The 21,387-nt window shown below is 41.4% G+C and overlaps 1 protein-coding gene across 4 annotated transcripts in view; it reads right to left on the bottom strand.

Moving 5' to 3' along the window:
- The window catches only part of plxnb1b (plexin b1b), a 110,029-nt gene that overhangs the window by 36,458 nt on the left and 52,184 nt on the right, over positions 1-21,387 (bottom strand). For 2 of the 4 annotated variants that reach the window (XM_044175159.1, XM_044175168.1), the window contains 3 exons: positions 11,375-11,463; positions 8,846-10,013; positions 4,008-4,190 (listed from right to left, as the gene is read on the bottom strand). In XM_044175159.1, the coding sequence (XP_044031094.1) occupies positions 4,008-4,190; positions 8,846-10,003 (1,341 nt within the window). In that variant the 5' untranslated portion in view covers positions 10,004-10,013; positions 11,375-11,463. The remainder of the gene's footprint in view (positions 1-4,007; positions 4,191-8,845; positions 10,014-11,374; positions 11,464-21,387) is intronic. The other 2 variants (XM_044175175.1, XM_044175152.1) reach the window with 1 other exon arrangement.

Genomic DNA, 21,387 nt, shown 5'->3' with positions numbered 1-21,387 from the left:
AGACTGTCCAGGCTTTAATGCATGTCCATCCATCTTTTGTTAACAAGGAAGGAATACGGAATAATTTCAAGGTTTTTGTGGGCATGACAAAATTTGTCTACTCTGAAAAAACAAAAAATCCGTCTAATAAAATATAAACATAAAGAGAGATTTCAAGGGAGGAAAGTGAACTGTAAGAAAGAAAGTTAAGCTGGAAGCTGCATAACAACCATTGCATGCTTGCTGCACAAAACCCCTCCTTCTTCCTCCATTACGCACTGAGATGACCAAAACAAACATTTAGAGATGGAATCCTAACTGGTCAGCAGTGCATCTTCATACAACAGTTTATAAGACTGGTGAGGTTTCAGGAATTAGACTCCCCCTCAAATCATACTGGCTCCTGTGTCTTGAACATCAGCTTGACTTTTAGTTCTCTTGTTATTCCCAGTAGCTGCAATTAGCCAATCACTGCACACCATGTTTATCTGCCAGGGGCCTGAGGTCAACAACACTGGCAGGGGGCCAACATGTCGCAATCACAACACAAGGTTAGATTAGATTTTCTTATCTAAATATATACAAACAACAAGGAAATTTAAGGGAACGTGCTATCTGAAGATTTCTGCATTGCTCAACCTTCCTTCAGTCAAAACATGATTAAGCAAAAGTATTATTTTCTCTGTCAGTTTTGTTATAATTTTTTTTTGATGGTTCCAGCAGTTTTGAGTTCTTGGTTTCTATTGAAGCTTTTTGTAAGAAATTGAAAAATACATTACAAATTAGCTAGTCGGTCTGGGCAATAATGCTATATTGATTCACAGAATTTTGTAAAGCAGTAATATTACATGATCATATCATCACGATACAATTCCACTGTTTTCCAAATCAAGTAATGACCAGTTTAATCTAATGACACACCTGTCCACAAACTTTTGAGTACTTTTGGTCTGTTAATGCTACAGCGTGGAATATTCTAAACAATAGTGCGCTTCCAATTTTGTGGCAACAGTTAGCACTAATGCCCTTGTGGCTGAATGGGAGCAAATCCCTGCAGCCAGGTTCCAGCATCTGGTGGAAAGTCTGAAACCAGAGGAGTGGACGCTGTTATTTGAACATGTGATTCCAAAACCATGGCATTAATGTGCTCCTATATCATATATGGCTGTAATGGCTGAGTGTCCACATACTTTTGGTCATATCGTTTATTTCATGTAATGTCAACAAAGCTTTGGAATGCCAATACAGATGGCAGATAAAGACAAAGAATAAGAAAAACAGACAAGAAGCTCCATGATTTATTGTGAGAACGAGACATCACAGATAATCTCTAATCTAAAGAGGAGAGCTGCTTCAATCAGATGGGAAATAAACTGAGTGTGAAACTGAGTGAACAACAAGCATAGAGCCCATTTTAAACTAAAACACAGTGTCAAACAATCTTTAGTATCAGTACAGTTCAGAGAGGAGGTAAATAAATGATTCTGGCTCAGATGTCAGCTGTAGACACAGTCATGGCTCATAACTGGAGCTAGGACAACTCATCCATTCTATAATTACAGATAATGCAGAGAAATAAATTACCTAAATAAAACTCTGTTGGTTCATTAATAAATGAATGTTTTGCATCACATATACAAACAAGAATCATATTTACAGCAGTTTATTTGTAAAATCAGCATGAAAAGTCCTCCAGCAAAAAACAAGCCGCTTGATATCTAAAGTCAGTATCAACTAGTTATTGCGTTATTGTTTTGTCAACCCTTCTTAGTTAGGGGACATTAAGGATTGAGGGGATTAAGGATAGCTTCACATATTAGGCTCCATTTTCTGGGATGTGCAGAGTTTCAAATATAAATGCAGCAACTCAAATATCCTGCCAAGAGCAGCAAACTGAATTTTTTGGACATGTTGAAGATCCTATGGTCATCATGTTTTCCGTTGGTAATAGTGCGCTATTTTATTTACCATCAAAACGATCCATACAGTAACCATCTGCAGTTAAATACCACCATAGTGCCATAAATGAAATGAAAGTAGAATTTAAAATGCAGTCTAGTTTTTTCATGTTGTACATTTATATTTCTGAAAACATTTTTAAAGTTTCAGTCAGTTAGATTAGTCTTTCGGTTTGTCAAACTCAGACTGCTGAAGCTCATAAGCCTCAGCTGCACTTGAGAAAGCATTGTTAACACAGAATCAGGACTGTGGATTTTGTCGCCTACATTGAAATCTCTTTAGCAAGGGATCTTTTCAGTGCCAGAATAAACAAGAGGAATGATTAGACCAACCAAAAACTATTTTACTGTACATATGGGCTTGTGAGCATTCTATTAAGATAGAATTGAAAGAATATGAACCTTTAATGTCTGTATTAAATTTCATGGCAATGTCAACTTAAGCGAAATATTCGCTCTTATCCCTGGCCTCTATGAACCTGCGCATACACGGTTTGTGCGTGGCAGACAGACAGACAGACTGGCAGGTTGACAGATACAGATGCGAATGTGGCGGGTGAAAGTCCTTCTGAGACAACTCTGTAGCTAGCCACAGTAACAGCTAACTTTTGTACAGTCGGTTCACTGGCTGTTTCGTTCGAATCAACAGAGTGCAAACAAAAACAAAGACAAAGAAAGAAAGTAAGTAAGTGTCTGGACCCGTGGTGTTATTTGTGTCTATAAGTCTCTGTTTTTGCTTAAAAGGTTTGTTCACTTTGCTCTCTTTCTGCACAAAGACACAAGAATCACGTTGGTATTCTTCAATTGGACAATCCCCTTTTACACATAGAGTACATTAGGTGAACAGTTAAGGGTGCTACCAAAGTTTGAATTTAGATGTTCATTGTTGGTGGTTGCAGTCAGGAGGACACAGACTGACAATGTGTCCATTAATAACAGTGACACTGACACTAACACCGTCTGCTGTTATGAACGATAGCTCTACATAATTCTGAATGAGTCTCTCTGTTAGGAAGTGCACGTGTCTGCCAGTCAGCAATGACTCTGCACAACACAAGTATGGAGCTCCGTTATCTGGTCACAGTGATGTGAGGCTCAGGGTTTAGCTGGCTCTGTGTGACGTAACTGTTTAAAAATTACGTTAATGGCTGTCATTGTGCTATTTCTGCTTGTGCAGGGGGGCCCCAAGCACAAGCCACCATTGAAAAAAACTGACACAAAGAGCCAACTGTGAGGAGGCGAGCTCACGATCTGTAAACTCCTGATATCAAGGGGCCTCCCTACAACCTTCCTGCTCCACTGACCTTCTAGCTCAGTCCAGTGTTTCAAGTTATTAATCATCAAAATAAACATATAGAATAAATACACTATTGTTTGTGATCAACAAGCCCAACACTTGTGTCCAATATTTCTTTACATGTTCTTTTCAATTAAATATGGCTGCTTTCCCTTTTGCTTTTCTCTGACTTTCTATCCACAGCAGCACATTCCTTGTGTCTCCTCGTGTCTGGCCGAGCGTCACTGTGACCTCGTCTGAATCCACAGAAAACCGCCGTACGTGACCCCACCGTGACTCAACTCCTCAAATCCATCCTCAATGCGTCATGGGTGTATTCAAACCTGTACTCAGAGCTGTCCACTTGTGATCGGATCACCAAGGACGCATGTTAATGGCAAGTGTAAACAGAGCCTGAGACCATTTTAGACCTCGACTGGTTGGAAGAAGAATAGAGAACAGCTGGTGTCTGAAGGTGAACAGAAAAAATTGTTGAATTGGGCAGCTACCATGCCTGTGCAGGGACAGATATTAGTTATATGAGAAATACCCAACACGTTACCCAAATAGGGTCTGAACTCAAAATAGTGACACAAGTTGTCGAGTATGTCAGACTATTACTTCATATTTCCAGCAATAACAGCACAATCTCTGCATAACATCACAGATTGCACATATACAAAGTACACCGTGTTAGCGATTTTGGTGTGTGTGTGTGTGTCTGTGCAGAAACACAGCAGAATGCAAGTTGCAGCCTGTCTGTGCATGCCTTAAAATCTGTGACACCATGTTACCTTGTGCAGGTTCCCTTTGGAGTCTCCCAGGAAGGCAATGGTATGTCCCGCCCGCACGCTGACGGCCACAGCAGTGAGACGAGCGGACGGGCTGTCCAATATGGTCTCTGCTTCTACGGCCATCCTGCTGGCCATCGGGCTGGGGGTGTGGTCAGAGCCGCAGGGGTAGGCGTCCAGAGTGTTCTAATAGTGGGAACACACAAGAGGAAAATCAGTGTGTGGTGATGAACACGTCATGAACATGTCATATTCAGGTAACATGAAGATTAGATTAAAAAAAATAAATAACACATCATATTACACGTGAAATGTAAACTATACTGCTCGTTTTGTGCCAAAAGAAGCCCTTCAAGTGATTTGTTATTCATTTCTCAGTAAGTAAGCCAGTTACCAAAAATAAAACAGCAGTGTTCCTATTGTGGTAAGTAAAATCCCAGCAGGATTTATTGTGGAGGGGTTGGGGTTTGGGAGCAAACTATCACTGGATTCCAGCGACTTCTACACTCAGTGCTTTAAAGATTACAGACAATTTGTTTTTGGTTCCACAGTTTGGCAGCAGGGAGTCTTTGCTCTGGCGGCAGGGTTGTTGTTTTTTGTTCCGGGCAATTTATTTTTGTACGAGAACGTTTGAAAGTGGGGTCATTGCTTCATCATTGGTAATCTCAACAATAGGAAGTAGAGGCAATGAACCTGGGAGCTCTGCCTGTTAATGGCTACTTGTTTTGATGGATTACATGTAGTTGGCTGGTGTGTTGTTATGAATGGACTCCTTATTTGGCTTGCTCTTAAGAAATAGAGACTGCTGATACACAAGCACTGCCTAACTCCACACTTAAATATTTTCCTGATTTCTGTGCAAAGCTGTCCAACTTTAAACTTGGTTGTAATAACAAACAGCTATATATAGGCCTCAGTGGAGTACTGATTAAGTTAACCATGGGTGATGGACAGTTTAGGCAGCCTGTTTTGTCCACATCATGAGAACCCGACCATTAGAGGAAAACAAGCAGGAATGACAGCATGCTAAGAATAGCCCCAAACTACATTATGACTACTGAACTACTTGTGAAGTTATGACGTCCAGTCTAGGAACATGACCTGGAAGCTTAAAGGCTGGCGTGTCACTGAGTGCCCTAGCTGATGGGAGCTGGTTATTACACTGTTGCTGACACATGCTGACGAGCACTGTGCAGACTGCAATCATCTGGACATTTAGCCATAAACACTGAGGGCAGTAATAACCACGAGGGAGTAAGATAACGAGAAAATATTGCTAAAGTTGCATTTCGGCCACCAATGTTTGGTAGGAGTCCTAAATCCTGTTCATCAATAATAACAAAGCCTGTTCCCTGCAGCTTAGACCTTGCGTGAGAGTCCGTCCCTGGTGCAGATGGGCTGTCAAGGGAAATACTAATCAGGGATGAAGCTGCTTTGGTGTTATTTGGGTACAGGGATCCAATTGAGATTTGACATCTTAATGACACTGTAAGTCTCTTTTCAGCTCCAAATCGCTCATTATTGTTCCCCTCTAGCCATATGTTTTGCTTCCCCCCTTTTTTCACCTTCACTTTCAAAAACATATATTCATCATATCTGTCCCGTCCACTTCCTACCCCACCTATTTCCTTTTCTTTCACTTTTAGCTTTTGATTTTCTGCTCCACTGTGCATCCGTATCCCTTAATGTCTTGTTCTCTGTTCTCCTTCAGAGCCTTGTCTCTGCCTGGTGTGTCTTTACCCGTCCTTGTCAGGCCTTGTTAAACATTACCCTCAACCCCACCCCACTAAGAAGGGCTAATGCCGCCCATTTATCCCTCCCCGACCAACAATTCTATTGAATTACACTGTCTTACTACAACAACTACACCCCCCTCAGGCCAATCTGTTGTACGCGGCTACACAGTTTGAGAGGTCAGCGCTGCTCTAGGTCCTCAACAGAGGAGGAAGAGATAATAGAGGAGGATGCCAAACTAGCCCATGATGTTCATCTAAGTGCAATGTTTACATGCAGCAAACACCAAGATGCAAACACATGAACACACCACATAAGGTCAGGCTTTCCAGAGTAGGTGTTTTTAGAGGGCCAATCTAATTCAATCCCTCCCCCACAGCATTACATTTGTCTGTTACAAAAATGTCAAATTTAATTTCATCCTCTCTGATACAAAGGTCAATTTACTGTAATAGGACAGCCCTGGACAGCTTCAAATGCATGGCACCAACTTTGGCAGATGAAAGCTTTTATTCAGTATAGCCATCACAGAATAAAAGAAAGAAAAAAGAAAAGAATCGGACAGCATGTTTCTCTGTAAACAGAACAATGAAAACAAGGAGGAGAATGTCAATTACATTGGGTTATCTAGTGACTGGTTCACTGTGTTCCTCTCTGCCTTTTGTTTATGTGAACATTTTCATTAATTCAGAGAAAGAAAACCTACTCCAATAAAAAAACCAGCACAGTGGGAAGGATGAAATATGTGGTCTCACATCATTCTTATACTATGCAAGGTCACTCTTATTCTTGTAGGCAGTCATTCTTAGCATGTATGCTGCTTTTCAGTAACACCCTGTCACACAACCATACAATTACACACACTGACACATGCGAGTGGAGTGGTGTAACTGCTATATGGTTCGGTATGTTGACCACTGTGCAGTTTCACTGGAGAAAGGGATGGTTAAGTGCCTTGCTCAAGTGAATATCAGTGCTAGTTAATGAGAGCTGGTAAAAGATTAAAACTGTTCTGATTGCATTTTCCTATCAGAGTCATTGTTGACGTTTAACACTTCACTTCTCTGCTGGAACTATTCCCTTAACCAACTCTACAGGTCTTTAGGCCACAATATCCAGACTAGACATGACAAATATTAGGTTATCAGTTTGTATTGGAAATTCTAACTACCATTCATTAATATTTGATTAATATTAACATTTGATCTCTTATGATTTGTCTTTGTAATACAGCGGGAGTATTCGCAAAATTCACTGTCACTCTGACCTATTGTTGCCCTGTCAGTGAGCTAGGGTATTGTTCTCTTCGTTAACGCAATATGGAGGAAACTAGCAAGCTGTGCTGAATGGATAATCCAAAATCATTTTTCTGCAGTGTTTTATAGACGTGAGCCATCTAACCTGAAACAAAGACCACCTCCACTAACGTTACAAAAATTGAATACACCTTTATGAAATAAAATCTTAACCCTCAGGGAAGAGATAAGAGCCACAACTTTAGCAAATGCTATATATTCAATGAGTGAAGGTATTGTTTAGGTTGATCCACTAAGATAGAGTTATGGCGGTTTTCTGCCTTTTAAAAATGCAACTGCCTTACAGTAAAGTTAGCATTAGGGCTGTCAGAATAATGAAATTTTAGTTGACGATTAATTGTCATACATATAATTGCGATTAACTGTTCATTTTATGCCACACAGCAGTGCTGTTGTGTTTAGCTTTGCTACTAGGCCTAAATCCATGTTGTTAATTTCAATGGCCACTCATCAAAACAATGCGGTTGTTAGCAAAGGAGTATAAATTAATCTAATAGTTTGCAAAAGTTAATAAGCAACAGGGAAACACAAAGCCATGTTTCCATCCAAGCTTGATGGAAGCAACACAATTCGCCAAAACTTCCACAATATCGCTAAAAAAGATTTTACACTTACAATTTTTTTCCTTTTGTCCATAAAGAGTTTGAGACAAATAGGCGATGGAAATGTGTTTGTCGAATGTAGCGAATATTACATGACAGATCAAGCTGTTTGGTCAGATTATATTGCACAAAAATTCTAAACTGGGTTTAAACATACTGAAATTAAGCAGCAAAGGACTGTCTGTAAATGATCTCCAGAATAACTTTCCCCAGAGCTGTCAAACGCACTGCTGCACCCATAGGGGAGACTCTCTGCTATAAATCAAGAGACCCGTTATTGGCAGCTCTCTGTCATCATCTTGCTTCGAAAAGTAAGAAATATGGTCTCAAATGAACTGAAACAAAAGAACCTAATCACAGAACCTACCCAATAGCAATAAGGTCTACACAACCAAGCTTTTTACCCCCCATGTTTTTTCCCTGGACATTGGAACCTCGTCCTCAGGTAGTCAGTTTATTTGCCTCAACCCAGTAAATGGAAACGTGCCTGTACGATCCAAAACTTGGTACAGAGTGTAAACCTTGAGTCGAAAAGGGTTTCTTATGGTATATCCACACAGCTCAAACTGACGCCTCTTGTAGATTTAGAGCAGAGGGTTTATTAATCCACTTTCCTTCATACAAAAATAAACTTGGTGATAATAAAAAAGAAAAGGCCACCATTTATCTCTGTATATTCCAAAAGTCCACAAAACGGTTGGAAAACTGTGCAGCTCCATTCTGCACCTGCAGCTGTTAACTTCCCTAAAGTGTCGTTAAGTGTCGGCAGTCAACAAACAAATAAAGTATAGTTGTAATTATTCACCTAAATTAAACATAATATGTTATGTATAATATGTGAATAGAAGCAAATATGAGAAAATATCAACATGTAAATAAATAATAGTCAACTACAAAATTTCCCTTGATTGTGGAATCTAACAATTAGGCAAAATGATCATGGTCAGCTCAAATAACTGATCAGGCGATTATGTTGCTAATAACTGGGACAGGCCTAGTTACCATGACAACAAATATGAAGTCACCTGTTAGCGTGTCACTTAAGTAAGAGTGAATGAATGGACATAAATTCTACAACATAGTTTAGGATTTGACTACATGGGTTGCATTCTAATTGATTCTAATTATGTATTAGTGCTCATTTGTTCAGTAACTACAGAAACAAGCAAATTCAATCTGCTGAACTGACCTCTGGCAGGTTGGCACAGTTGGATTTGACTTCGTACTCGATGTAGGCTGCCTCCACTCCTGCTTCTTTACCCATCTGTGTGTAGCATACGTCTCTGGTGGAGTTAATCCTGCGGTCCACATCTTCGAGGTTAAACATGCAGAGCGCCGAGTCCTCACTGGGCCGAGTTGATGATGCCAAACGAGTGGAGAAGACGCCAAGAATTTCTGAGCCTTGACTCACTACACCGTCCTTGGTGAGCCCAAGCTGGACAGCTTGCAAGAGGTTGTAAATTTTTCCTGCCCTGGAATGACATGTCAAGGGTACTTCCACATAGGAGTAATAGGCCTGGTCATCCAAACAAACACGAGAGACGTAGGTGCGGTACTCGCGTGACTGTGACTTTAGGTCCCGTCTGTAGAAGAGGAAGTATACATGCTGATGATGGGCGAATGATGCTACAAAATGATGGTCGTATTCCGAGAGACGACCAGCAACAGCCAACTTGGCAGTCTCCTCGTAAGAAAAGACAGGTTCCTGGGCAAGGTTTCGTGTGGAAATAGGTGGATGGCTGCTGGTGTAACCCCGCCCCACAAACAGTACCGGCTGCCGGTCAGGATGAGAGCGAACCACAAGTCCCACGGTGCTAACATTGGGGTGGTTAGCTGCTACGTATTGAGTATCCACCGGCCTCTCTGTAGAGAAAAGTACCACATCCACAGAATCCAGACTACGTTTCTGGCAGATCCCTTGATTGACGCTCCCGCAGGTAATAAGTTCCATGGAGTAAGGGTCGACCAGCAGTAGCTTGTTGTGGTTGCTGGTGACCCTAGCCTGAGGGCAGTTGCTCTCAGTTACGGGAGGTAAGCACTCCCGGCTGTCTGTGACAGGTCCAGTGTCATCCTGGAGTTCAAGTTGGAGGAATCTATCCAACTGGAACAGGTGATCTCGGGCCCCAACGTAGACACGACCCACACTGGTGTTGGGATGCAGGGCCAAGTGCTCAAACAGAGTGTCATTCTGGACAAAGGTGGGATAAAGACTGGAGGGGGAGGAGTCTGATCCTTGGACAACACCATCAGGTAATGAGGTGAAGGGCCAGCTGACAGCTAGCAGCAGGAGAGAGAGCAGCGTTTGGACTGCTAACACTGAAAGACGACGCACCATCCCCGGAGGCATGGCAGCAGAGCTGAGAGAAAGAGGACAGGTTGTTAGAAAGAATGTCTATAATCACTAGAACAGGAGTTGTCAAATTATTTCATGTCACAGACCTCCAAACAGATACATTACGCCATGGATCCTATATGATCATACATTTAGTTCCAGAAACTTATATGGATACGTTTTTTGTTGCTAATTTAGTATTCATTTTTGTATGGATTATAGTCTGTACTGTAGTGGAGATAGTGAAATGGGAGTCATCTTAATACAGTTTTCAATTCAGACAGTTTCAAGTAAATTATATTTAAACTTTCCATCAACCACAACAGTGGTTCACAAGCATGGAGCTGCAGACCAGTACCAGGCCACAGAACATTTGCTACCAGGCTGCAAAAAAGCGATACGATTCATCATTGACACGCCCAAAACAACAGGATACTATTGAACCCCTCACTGTTGGGGCCACTGTGTCAATGTGTCAGACAATTATAGAGTCATGAACTCTTACGTGACCTGGCGAAGAGACATGCTGGACCCCGGCCAATCATAACTTGCAGTCTTTCATGACCTGCAAGAGTACCTATGTACCTGCAGCATAGACAACATTGCCATGTTTACAGTTATGCACGGAAAAGTGCCCTGTACCACGTTGTAGAAATAGTTGAGACAAGGCAAAAAGAAACTGACACACTAGTCTGTTTGTCGGGACATCATAAAGCGCCCCAACGGGGGATGAATCGAGCATTCGTGACACTTGACACACAACATCGGTTGGTCAGGACGTTAACCGGCTGATAACATCTGGTCTGATCCCGGCATTGAGTGAAATACAAAAACCAAAGTCACATGAGAGTTTCTTCAGAGGAAGTTGGATATATAAATGCCCTAAACCATGAGATATAAAACCCAAATAATGGATCTACTTAGAGTCTAACCTAACCGTCAGCGAGTTTGCAACAATGTTGTCAATAAAAAAAATTATCCATGGTGCAAAAAGGTTGGGGAGCCCAGCTTTAGAATCCTCTCAAGGATCAATGGAGGCCCCCTGAAGAACCACTGCCCAAGAGGAACTGTATAAGCTATACAGTTCCTATAGTGCACTGAACAGTATATGGGCCAAGTAAACACACCCAATTCTATCGCACCGGTAGTCCTAAAAGAGGGTAAACTTATATTTCTGACCTTTATCACTTCATGGTGTTTGCAAAAGTCTGTTCTTTCTGCAGATTAACCATGTAAGGACAACTAATAAAACTTTTGTTAGATAAGAAAACATTATTTGTTTCTGCTTTTAGAATCTATGACTATACCAAGAGGCATTCAACTATTTAAACAACCTCAGAAGGACTCCTTCAGCATAATAAACTATCTGAGACATCAGCTCCTCACCATTTGTTTCCAGTGGTGTTTTACAGAGGCATGTCACCTCTTGACCTCCCAGCAGCTTGGGTTTAAAAACACATCCTTCTGGACACAACCTGCAACACAAATAAAAGATAAGATACATCAGTATATAGACACCCAGAGTGATTTACGGCATCAGATGCAGAGATGAGAAACCTTACCCTAAAGGACATTACTGCATGTTTGCTACAAACATTGACTGACGTTCAAACACCTTGTATTTTTTGGCATCACTGCAGTCCACTAAAAGTCGTGGGAAGCTCATACCCATTGAAATTCCTGTCAGAGCTATGTCTGACTGGCTACATCCGTTTTTGTGTGTAAAAAAGCTCTCAGCAGAGGCCAAATCAAGTAGTGTCAGTCCAAGAGGGCTTTGAGTGCCACACACACTGTCCCAGTATACAGTCCTCCGTCATTGCTAGGATACAAGGTACAAAACCTTTTGGTTTCAGAGTCCCTGCCAGAAAAACAAGTTGCTGTGAGGTAAAAGAAGATGGCATGAGAACCTTGAGAGGGGTAAAGTTCCCTTGTTTGGGCACCTGAATCTGTGGTTTCACACTTACTTTGTCAAATACTGAAATGTCTCCTATAGTTATGACTGCTAAATTACACTCAATTCTCTTTTTCACTCCATAGTATATCCTCTTTCCCACTCATTATATCCCCTTTTTTTCTATCCACCTCTCCTCCTCCATCGCCTCCCAACACTACATCACTGGCACAGAAGCAGGATTATCTCTTACGAGTTCAGGCGAATCTCCAGTGGGCTTATCCAAAGGGTTCACCCCATACAGACAGATCCTCACCCAGTGTGTACACACACACACACACACACACACACACACACCCACACCCACCCACCCCTCTTTCCCTGCCACACTAGGAGTATTAGAAAGCTTGCTTTGTTGGTGGCAATCTCCTGTGTGTGGGAATAAGAGTAAAGGCCTGGCCTGGAAAGAGGACAAGAAAGGGCACAAAAAACTATTTACTAGAGCACAATAATTATCATTGATGATAATTGTTATCTATATAATTTCAACTAAATGTGAATAAAATCTAGAACTCCTCATCAGGCACATCCTTGTTTGTTTTTCCACTCAATGACATGCTTATGTAAAACTACTTACAAGTACAAGCAGAGGCACAGAGGTCAAGCAGACTGATTGATGCGTCAGTGGCTGAAGCCGAAATCATGAAATCTAAACCAAAAGACAGACTTCCTTCTTTGACCCCTGGTGGTGGGGGGAGTGAGTTTTCCTACTGGTTAAAAGCTGTAACTCTGTGGCTAAAGAGCCTGAACTCTGTAATCAACGTGACACAGCCCTGTGCAGATAATCCTGAGAAAGCACCAGTCCGGAGCCTAACGAAGCAGAGACAGGAATGACTGGCATGTTAACTCATAGAAGCACTAGGTCAACAAATACAGTGCGTCTCCTGTTTCCTCCTCTATCCAACGGTTTCTGCAAGATGGATTTATATTACTCCATCGTGGGTAACAGTGTCAGATTTGAGCACAAGGTTGTCTTCTTCAATAACTCTCAAAATTTGCAGGCTATCACTCCACTCATCCAAGAGCAACAGGCCAGCCAAGTCCTCATCTATCTATCATCTATAAATTTGCTGAAAGCTGCAAATCAAATAGCCAAAAACTACAGTAAACTGGGCTGCCATCACTCTGGGCCAACCTCATTTGGAAGAGGTTTTCTCTTTCCTGCAGTGAATAATCCAATCACACTCAACTTCATCCAGAGTTTGAGACATATGAGAACAAGAGAATGGACTTCTGATTCAATTCTCTCACATTAAAAATCACATTTCGCCTCCAAATGGAAGTCTTTTTTTTGTGTGTCTTCAGCAAGCCAAAAGGTATCAGTTTGATGAGAGGAGAGAGGAGGAAATGTGTGCCTGTAATTGCTTTATCTAATTGTTCCTTTACTTTTAGGTAACTTTTATAACCTATAACTATATAAAGAAAAAGCTGAATGAGAGCATCAGTCCAACCTGCAGTGTGCCATAAATTGAATTAATTATGCTATGCCTCCTTAGCAGTAATGAACTGTTGATATCAGTAGTCAACATAATGTTGTTTATACACAGAGTGCATTAGCCATGACCTGTAGTTGGCTTGGATTGTGTAATTTCCCTCAAAAACTGCAATACAGTTCTTTTGGAAGGTGGCTGACACTTAACGCAATTTTTAGTGAAGTGGCATTTTTATCACCTGGAATATGCAAGGAACAAATGTGTCCTAAGGCTGTGTTCAGACAGACATTAGCACTGTGTGAAATAAAATGCAGCCCCCTCTTTAATTTCAAAGAGACCAGCCCACTGTAGCACTGTGTTGGCAGAATTACAGAATGTAATTCTACAGGTAGAATTACCTACTGTGCAAACACATTCTGGGGTAATTCCACAGTTTACCTTGCAACTGCTGATATGAAATGACTCCCACTATAATAACTTGTTGTAAAATCCTTCCTCATAGTATTGTAAACTGCTGTGCAGTGTTTCAGCATCTGATAAGCTTTCAAACTCACAGATCTATTACTCCAACTGGCCTTGATGAATTGTATTTCATGTTCTAATAGGCACCAGAAGCAACATGACCCCACCAACATTGCCCCAAGTATTATTTAAACAAAGTGCTGTTTTTGATCTGAATGCCAAGTAAATGACTAGATAGCTAGAAAAGTCTTGCTATCTAGTCATATTAGAACTACGTGGCTGGTTGAAGGTGGTGATTGAGTAGACACTGCTGTGGTCCTCTGGACCTTTAAATGTGGATATGTTCACCAACCATGTTCCTCTCCTTGCCCTTGCCTTGAGTTCAGCTGGTAGCCAAATATCCTTTCAGTCATTCAGATGACTCATTGTTGTAGAAGAAGGCAGGGCCATGACAGACTGATGGATCCTGGGAGGATGGTTTCGACAGGAGGATGGTTACACTGAGCTGCCAAAGTTGGTGCAAGCAAATGGGGGAGGGGGGACTTTGTTCACAAAGGAGAGATTAAGTGTAAATGCACTTCTAAAACTTGTACTAATGTATTGTTAAGAGGACAGGTAGAAGATGGACAGAGGTAGAATCCCTATATGACAAACCAGCATCTACCAACTTTGACCCACCACAAATGGACTGGACTGGAGCCTGAGCTGCAGCCAAAAGACTCCACAACACAACGAAGCATTCCTGAGAGGCACATTCAATTGAGCCATCATCTGCTTCATTGAGTCCAGCCTTTCATTCATTTTCAATTCAGCTATTCTATATTCTGAAGGAGACAGAGAAGGACAACAGCAGGGAGGGGGAAAGAGCATATTTGAAGTGAAAAAGCTGGCAGAGAGACATTAGCGGACAGAAATGGGGTTACAGGAAGACAATGGTGAAAGGGGAAGACAGGGGTGAGACAGAGAAGGGGGAAACGACGGGTGAAATCGCCACAAACAAGTGCCTGCAAGCCTCAGTGCTCACTGAGAACTGATGGAATGTGACTAATGATAATAACAGAGAGGAGAGAGAGAGAGAGAGAGAGAGAGAGAGAGAGAGAGAGAGAGAGAGAGAGATGAGGTGGCCATTAATTACAGTGCCTACCCATAATGCCCCATTCAACACCCACTCATTCGCAGAACAAGGGGGAGGGGAAATAAAGCAAGTTTCTAATTAGTGAAGTGATTGTGAGCATATACACACACAAACGTGCACCAGCACACACACACGCCTGTAATGACAAGTCCTCCTCTGTGCATTTTAAACAAATAAACACACTCCAAAATGCCCACAGACACACACGCACACATACAGGAATGGTGGGACTCAGCAAGGCCTTGAGTGAACGCAGCCATTTGCAATCAGTCATTGCCTTTACATCAACAAACAGTGTTTACAAAGGATGCTTTAGTGGCTGTGAGAGTCCACCGCGTTCAGTTACACAAACACTGGCCGTCAACATCCTCCTCCTGTTCTCCACAACTGTTACTACTGTGATATACGAGCTGTGTAAAGCATTAGGGCTACTTTGTAACACCTAGCAGGAGGGACACCAGGGCTTTGCAAATGTTCACTATTGTCCCTCTGGAAGAATGGTTCTGGACAGGACCAAACTGTGTGCTAATTTCTGCAGAGCAGATCTAATATTAAAACCTGCATGTGTGGTGATTTGTCGTACCAAACATCAGGTTTGACAAGTTAACACATACAGTATTTCTCAATAAAGAGTAGAAGAAGTCACTGGTTCCACAGGTATTTGTCTCCACTGTAAATTTGAAGTTTCTTTAAATTACATTTCAATGTTCCTCAACATAGAAACACAGGAGTCTCCTGAATAATGTAACAATGCTATATGTTTGTTATGACCATTAGTTATAATTACTTCCACTTCATTTCTAAGTAATTACATGTTATGTATTTTGGTAGGGTGGATGGCCATAAATACAACAATACCCATGAGCCTCAGCTGCCGCTGCTATGGAGCTGAAGCCAGTCGGAGAACAATCAAAGCTGTGGAAAATTCAGACCACTTTGTTGTAAATAAAACGCTGCACCATAGTTATCAAATGTATCCGAAATTGACCCAGAATCTGAAAGCGAACTAATTTAAACTTCTGAATCAGTCTTCTGCAAAGTGTCATCTTTACGTTGTATTCAGGCAATATCGGCCGAATGGGAAGAATGGGAACACCTCCTGTTATTTTAATTTGGAATCGTTCATGCATCATTCCAAGAAGGTTGGAAGATGGACAGACCACATAAGTATCTTAAATTAGCTGTTTTTAACTGTGTTTCTAGCAGACCGTTAACAACTGATACCAGATACAAACAGCTGTATTACAGTTTATATTGAATTTTATTAAGATGTAACTGCTAGCAGCTATTTTGCAACTTGTTTGTTGACTTTTGTTCTTTTGCCAAGTGGGACACATCATCGCTGCCAGAAACTTTTTATTTTCAATTCGGAATTCCAACTAGGAGGCTGACGTGAACGTTTTCCCCCCACTCGGCTGCTCTTAAGTATGTTCAGAATGCTAAGACATGAACGTTGCGTTAGTTTCAGCTTGCCGTTAGCAGAACACGCAACAGAATGTGACGCTCACAGCTGAGTGTAATCATTTCCTTCTGATTAGTAACACATTTCTTTGAAACTCCAACTCAGTCTTCCTTTGGGTGGTGTAGCAAAGGTTTAACTGTACTGTCCCATGCTACAGTTTCACCACCCTGCAGGTAGAGCTTTATAGTAACTATTAATAACAGTCTCAGTCATAACATCAGAGCAGCCATATCACTCAGCTTGCTGCATTCTGCCAACATTGCTTCTGGAGATGTTCTAGCTGGACACTGAACCTGCACAGCTGTCTATTATAAAATGTGAGATTTCCACTTCTTATATGGTATGAAAAAAAGAGCGTGGTTGTGGAAATCAAAACAGATTGCTGGCACATTGTCACATGGGTTGTAAATCTTTCTGACCTCATCTGCTTTCCATAACGTGTTTTGAGAAAGATTGTCCATCTATAATTTTAAAATACTGACTCACAAAGTTTCATCAAATTTTTTTCCATTGTATTTAATAAGCATGTGCAGTAGTAGCAGCAGTAGTTACTGTACTGTGTCAGAACTCAGTTGGTGCATTCCGTCTCAGCCACTGCATTAGTCTGCCCGCTGGCGCTGGAGCTAGGGCTGGACAGCCCGGCTGGCTGGCTGACAAGAAGTTATTTATAGAGAAACCCCCAACAACTGCCGTCCATCTAAAAGAACACATTCCTCCTCGGCTGATGAACTTCAGAGAGAGAGGACGAGGAAGAGGAGGGGAATCATCGCCCTGCGCTCTCTTCCGGAAAATGTCCTTCTAGAAATGAAGACATAAAAGTCCCTCAGTTTCCCTGATCAGGCCCTTTTAAGGGATAAAGTCCCCTCAATGACATGACAGTGGGCTTTTCTGGGCATGATTCAGTGGCCAGAGGAGAGCCGCATGTCGCTGCAGAGGAGCTGGGTGGGTAAAGGAAGTTCCCATGGTTGTTAAACTTTATGGCCCTGAAGAAATCAGCCAGGGGTGACAGAGGTTTGAGCCTGGATACAAGAGAGGACGGATATCCGGGTCTCAGGGATCACGCTCTATGTTTTTGGGTGTGCATGCAAACGTGTGCATGCGTTTCCTTTTTTCTCGTCATGAATCCGTGTCGCTCTCTATGTTAAGAATGCTGTTCACTGGGCTGAGGTCAGATGTGACGTCAGCCACTAAAGGACGATTTGAGTTTTTTTGCTTCTCTTTTACATTTCACTATTTTCACGTTGGCTGGGACAGTTTTTTCATTTTGGCATAAGCAAAGACACTTCACATGTCTAAGGCTCACCGACTTTCATTCAAAACGGTACAGAAAATAAGACTACAGACTTTTAATTCAGTCAGTAAATGTAAGACAACTGCATTTTGCAAAGCTGCTAAGTTAGCATATACATTTAAGATTTATTATTTGATATTTGTACTCACACTCAGGAACACCAGAGCCAATATGAGATAGGAGGTTATTTTAACTTCTTATTTCTAATTCATTTTTGTCCATCTTCCTCTTAAAAATTTAACTACAACTTTAATTAATAGCTAAGCTCTAACTCTTTGATTACATTGGGATCTGCCTTCTGCCTGTTAGCACATCATTCCAGTGAATAGACAAACCAAAACAAGAGGTTTCTACCAGCAAGCAATGCAAATGCAATACAATTTTAACACAATCCCAGCTAGAGTTTAAATCAGTGCCTTCGTTTTATTGGCAGTAGTGTCAAAGTATTCACTTAAGCAAACAAAGAAGAAAAGAAAAATCTGACAGGTTTGACAGTTGTTGCTCAGGAAATGAGCTCCAATCATGCTGCAATATAGTCCTTTGAGTCATGTCAACATTATAAAAGGACATGTCTCTGGTGGAATTAGATGTTAAGGGGCATAAATGAGAGCAAGTGGCGAGTCATCAGGGCTATCATTAACAGTCAAAGCTGCCAGACAGGAAGCTATTAAAAGTCTGAAGAGTTTATCTGGAATGTAACTCAGATGCAGACAGGTGCAGCTGGCAGCACACACATCATAAAGTATCTACAGTAGCAAAAGCAATAACTTTTGAATGCACTCAAGCAGCAAAGCAATAATGCTTCAGGGTAAGTTATAACTCATGTCTTCCACTCTGACATTATTTGGATTTGAGATAAAGTGTTGGTGGTGCCTTCATCATTAGCACACTAAAGCCCGGAAACACCAGAACAGTTCAGAGAGACACAGTGATGCGGCAGGTTGCAGCATAACTCTGCACAGAGCAGAACATGTACTCACAATACTGTAAATACAACCGTAATACATATCCTGTACTATGGCCTCCTGACAATGTTCTCTGCACACCTTCCCATAAAATACAATACAGTTAGGGCATTTTGAAATGCTGATATATTAGGATAAATGTCTTAATAACTGAAAACTATGTATTTAAATGAGTAATATTCAGTCTGTCACATATTTTGGGAAAAAGTTACAACAACTTCTCTATATAATTGCAACATCCCATGTTCAATTGCAGCCGGGGACATATGTCACCTGTGTCATCTTCACTGTCTGTCTCATAATGGCTACATGCAACCCCCCAAACATATTTGCTTTTTGCAGACAGTTTTATACTGACCACAGGCACAAATTAAATTGCTAAAACGATTGCTTTAAACCAGACACTGTGACAGAGTGTTTAGACTTGGGGCAGGTCTATTGTAGTATTAAAAATACTATTAAGTTACTATAGTGCTATTTTGCTTTGTTATTTCATGCCATTATCAGTATTTATTGAGAAACTGTTTCCATATCATAATTCTACAAAAATACCTGCTGATGGAGAGACCTCAGGATTGAGTATTCAGATTCCAGAGGTTGGTCCTATTATGCTACATAACCTCACCTGTACTGGGAATAGTGTTTATTATAACAGTGAACCAGAGGTGCACTGTCATGGAAGTGCAGATCTAAGCTGGATCACACTCACAAGTATTCATACTAATAAGTAACTTCATGACAAACATTCAGAAAAGCAGCCTATTTGCTGTATTTAGGTTAATCTGAAAATCACATGAAAAAAAACTTACTAATGCAAGATTTAAAAACAACTTTCCATAGATCAAATATTCTGCAGTTTGCTAATTTTACTGACTCTGAAGGAATTTGGCTGATGTGCAGCAAAACCAGCAGCTCTTTTGAGTTTATTTTTCTCCTTTTATTTCTTCAGTTTTTATTATTGAGAGAATACAGTGCTGTGTGAGTCTGTGCAGTCTGTCCTCTTCCAGGTGGAGAGGAGGTTGTGCGGCTCAGGGCTTATCTGTGTGGCGACACCTGAAGTTGCTCAATGTCCTCCCGGATCCATTCTTCATACAGTGTGTTTAAAATTAATCTATACATTTGTCATTCTGATTGTCCATACTAGAATTTTATTATGTTGGTCTATTCCGTACACACACGGTCTGTCCATCCTGGGAGAGGGTTCCCTCCTCTGTTGCTCTCCCTGAGGTTTCTTCCAGTTTTTCCCTGTTAAAGGGTTTTTTGGGGGAGTTTTTCCTTTTCCAAATCGAGGGTCTAAGGACAGAGGGTGTTGTATGCTGTACAGATTGTAAAGCCCCTTGACGCAAATTTGTGACATTGGATTATATAAATAAAATCTACTTGACTTGAGGTGTCCTTGCCACCAGAAGTCCCTGTTTACAGAGAATTGAGCTGTACACAAAACATTTTATTGTCTCAGGGCATAAAATCTAATTAAAAAGCCACTTTAAAACAATTCATTTATTTAAAAAAAAAGTTTTAGTTTAGACTGGTTTAAATTAAAAAGTGATTATCCTTGCTATTTTCCAAAAAGTAGAAAGTATTAGTTATGTTTCTATACAGAGAACTAATATGTGTGGGTGTGTTTCTCTTCAGTGTTGGACATGCTGGTCATAGTTGCAGGTGCGTAGTGTACACGTTCACGGTGTAACCTCTGTACCACAGTGGGTTAGGCAAAGTATAGAGTGTGTGTGTGTGTGTGTGTGTTAAATCCTAGTGTATAATTCCATTGTTGGCAGTCCCTGTGGATGGCAGCTGTCCAACGGGACACTCACATTTACTCAAAATAGAAGGGTGGGGACACACAGAGACCCACCCAAACAGGTTATCATTATCAACTTAAACACACTGAGAAACACTCTTGGACACTGTATTTAACTGCTTAAGGGTCTGAGTGGTTCAACGGGACAGCGCGTTCAAAGACGACAACCATCACTCCCACAGACAGCAGGAAGAGACACTTGACCAGGTGAGGCGGTCATCAGACAGAGGTGGAGCCTTATGTTCAGAAGTGAACCATAAAAGTCAGAATGGGCTCTGAGGCGAGGAAGGATTAGGTTTTAGAGATTAACAAGAAGCATTAGAGAGGAGGGGTTAAAAAAAAAGAGAGGAGGACACATTATAACGATATGTGACACCAATAAAATAAATAGTAAAACTCTATGAAAATAAGCATTCCTCCACCTCCAGTGGGAAGCACTGAGCATGTTACCAGCTGAAGCCTCCAGAACTCAGTGCTGGAGTAAAAATCAGTGCCAAGTCATTGCAGTGAATAGCTCTGCTGTTCCACAAGGAGCTTCGGTGGGCAGGACAGCAGTTATCCTGAGGCAAATTAGCCAAACACAACCTTTGACATTGGTCTGCTCTGTCCCGCCAGCTCTGGCCCTGCCCACAACAGATCCTGGGCCAGTGGTGGACACAAGCGTGTGGCTACAGGCCTTGGTGGACGGTGGGTTTCCACACTGTCGGCCATCTTGTGCCCACAGGCTTTTTGTTTTGAGTGGACATTGAGGAGCAGTTGGCTAATATATGCTGCAGACAGCAGACTTTTTGTTACAAATGTTTTCTTCACTTTCTATTAGTAGATGAAAAGCGGTCCTCAGAGGACCCTGATTGCTGTAAACTGTGCCAACACTGTCCTCTGACAACAGGAAACAAAAA

Source organism: Siniperca chuatsi, linkage group LG2, assembly GCF_020085105.1.
Source record: "Siniperca chuatsi isolate FFG_IHB_CAS linkage group LG2, ASM2008510v1, whole genome shotgun sequence".
NCBI classification, from domain to species: Eukaryota; Metazoa; Chordata; class Actinopteri; order Centrarchiformes; family Sinipercidae; genus Siniperca; species Siniperca chuatsi.
Note: the sequence above shows the minus strand (reverse complement) of the source record. Positions and strands in the feature narration are given on the sequence as shown.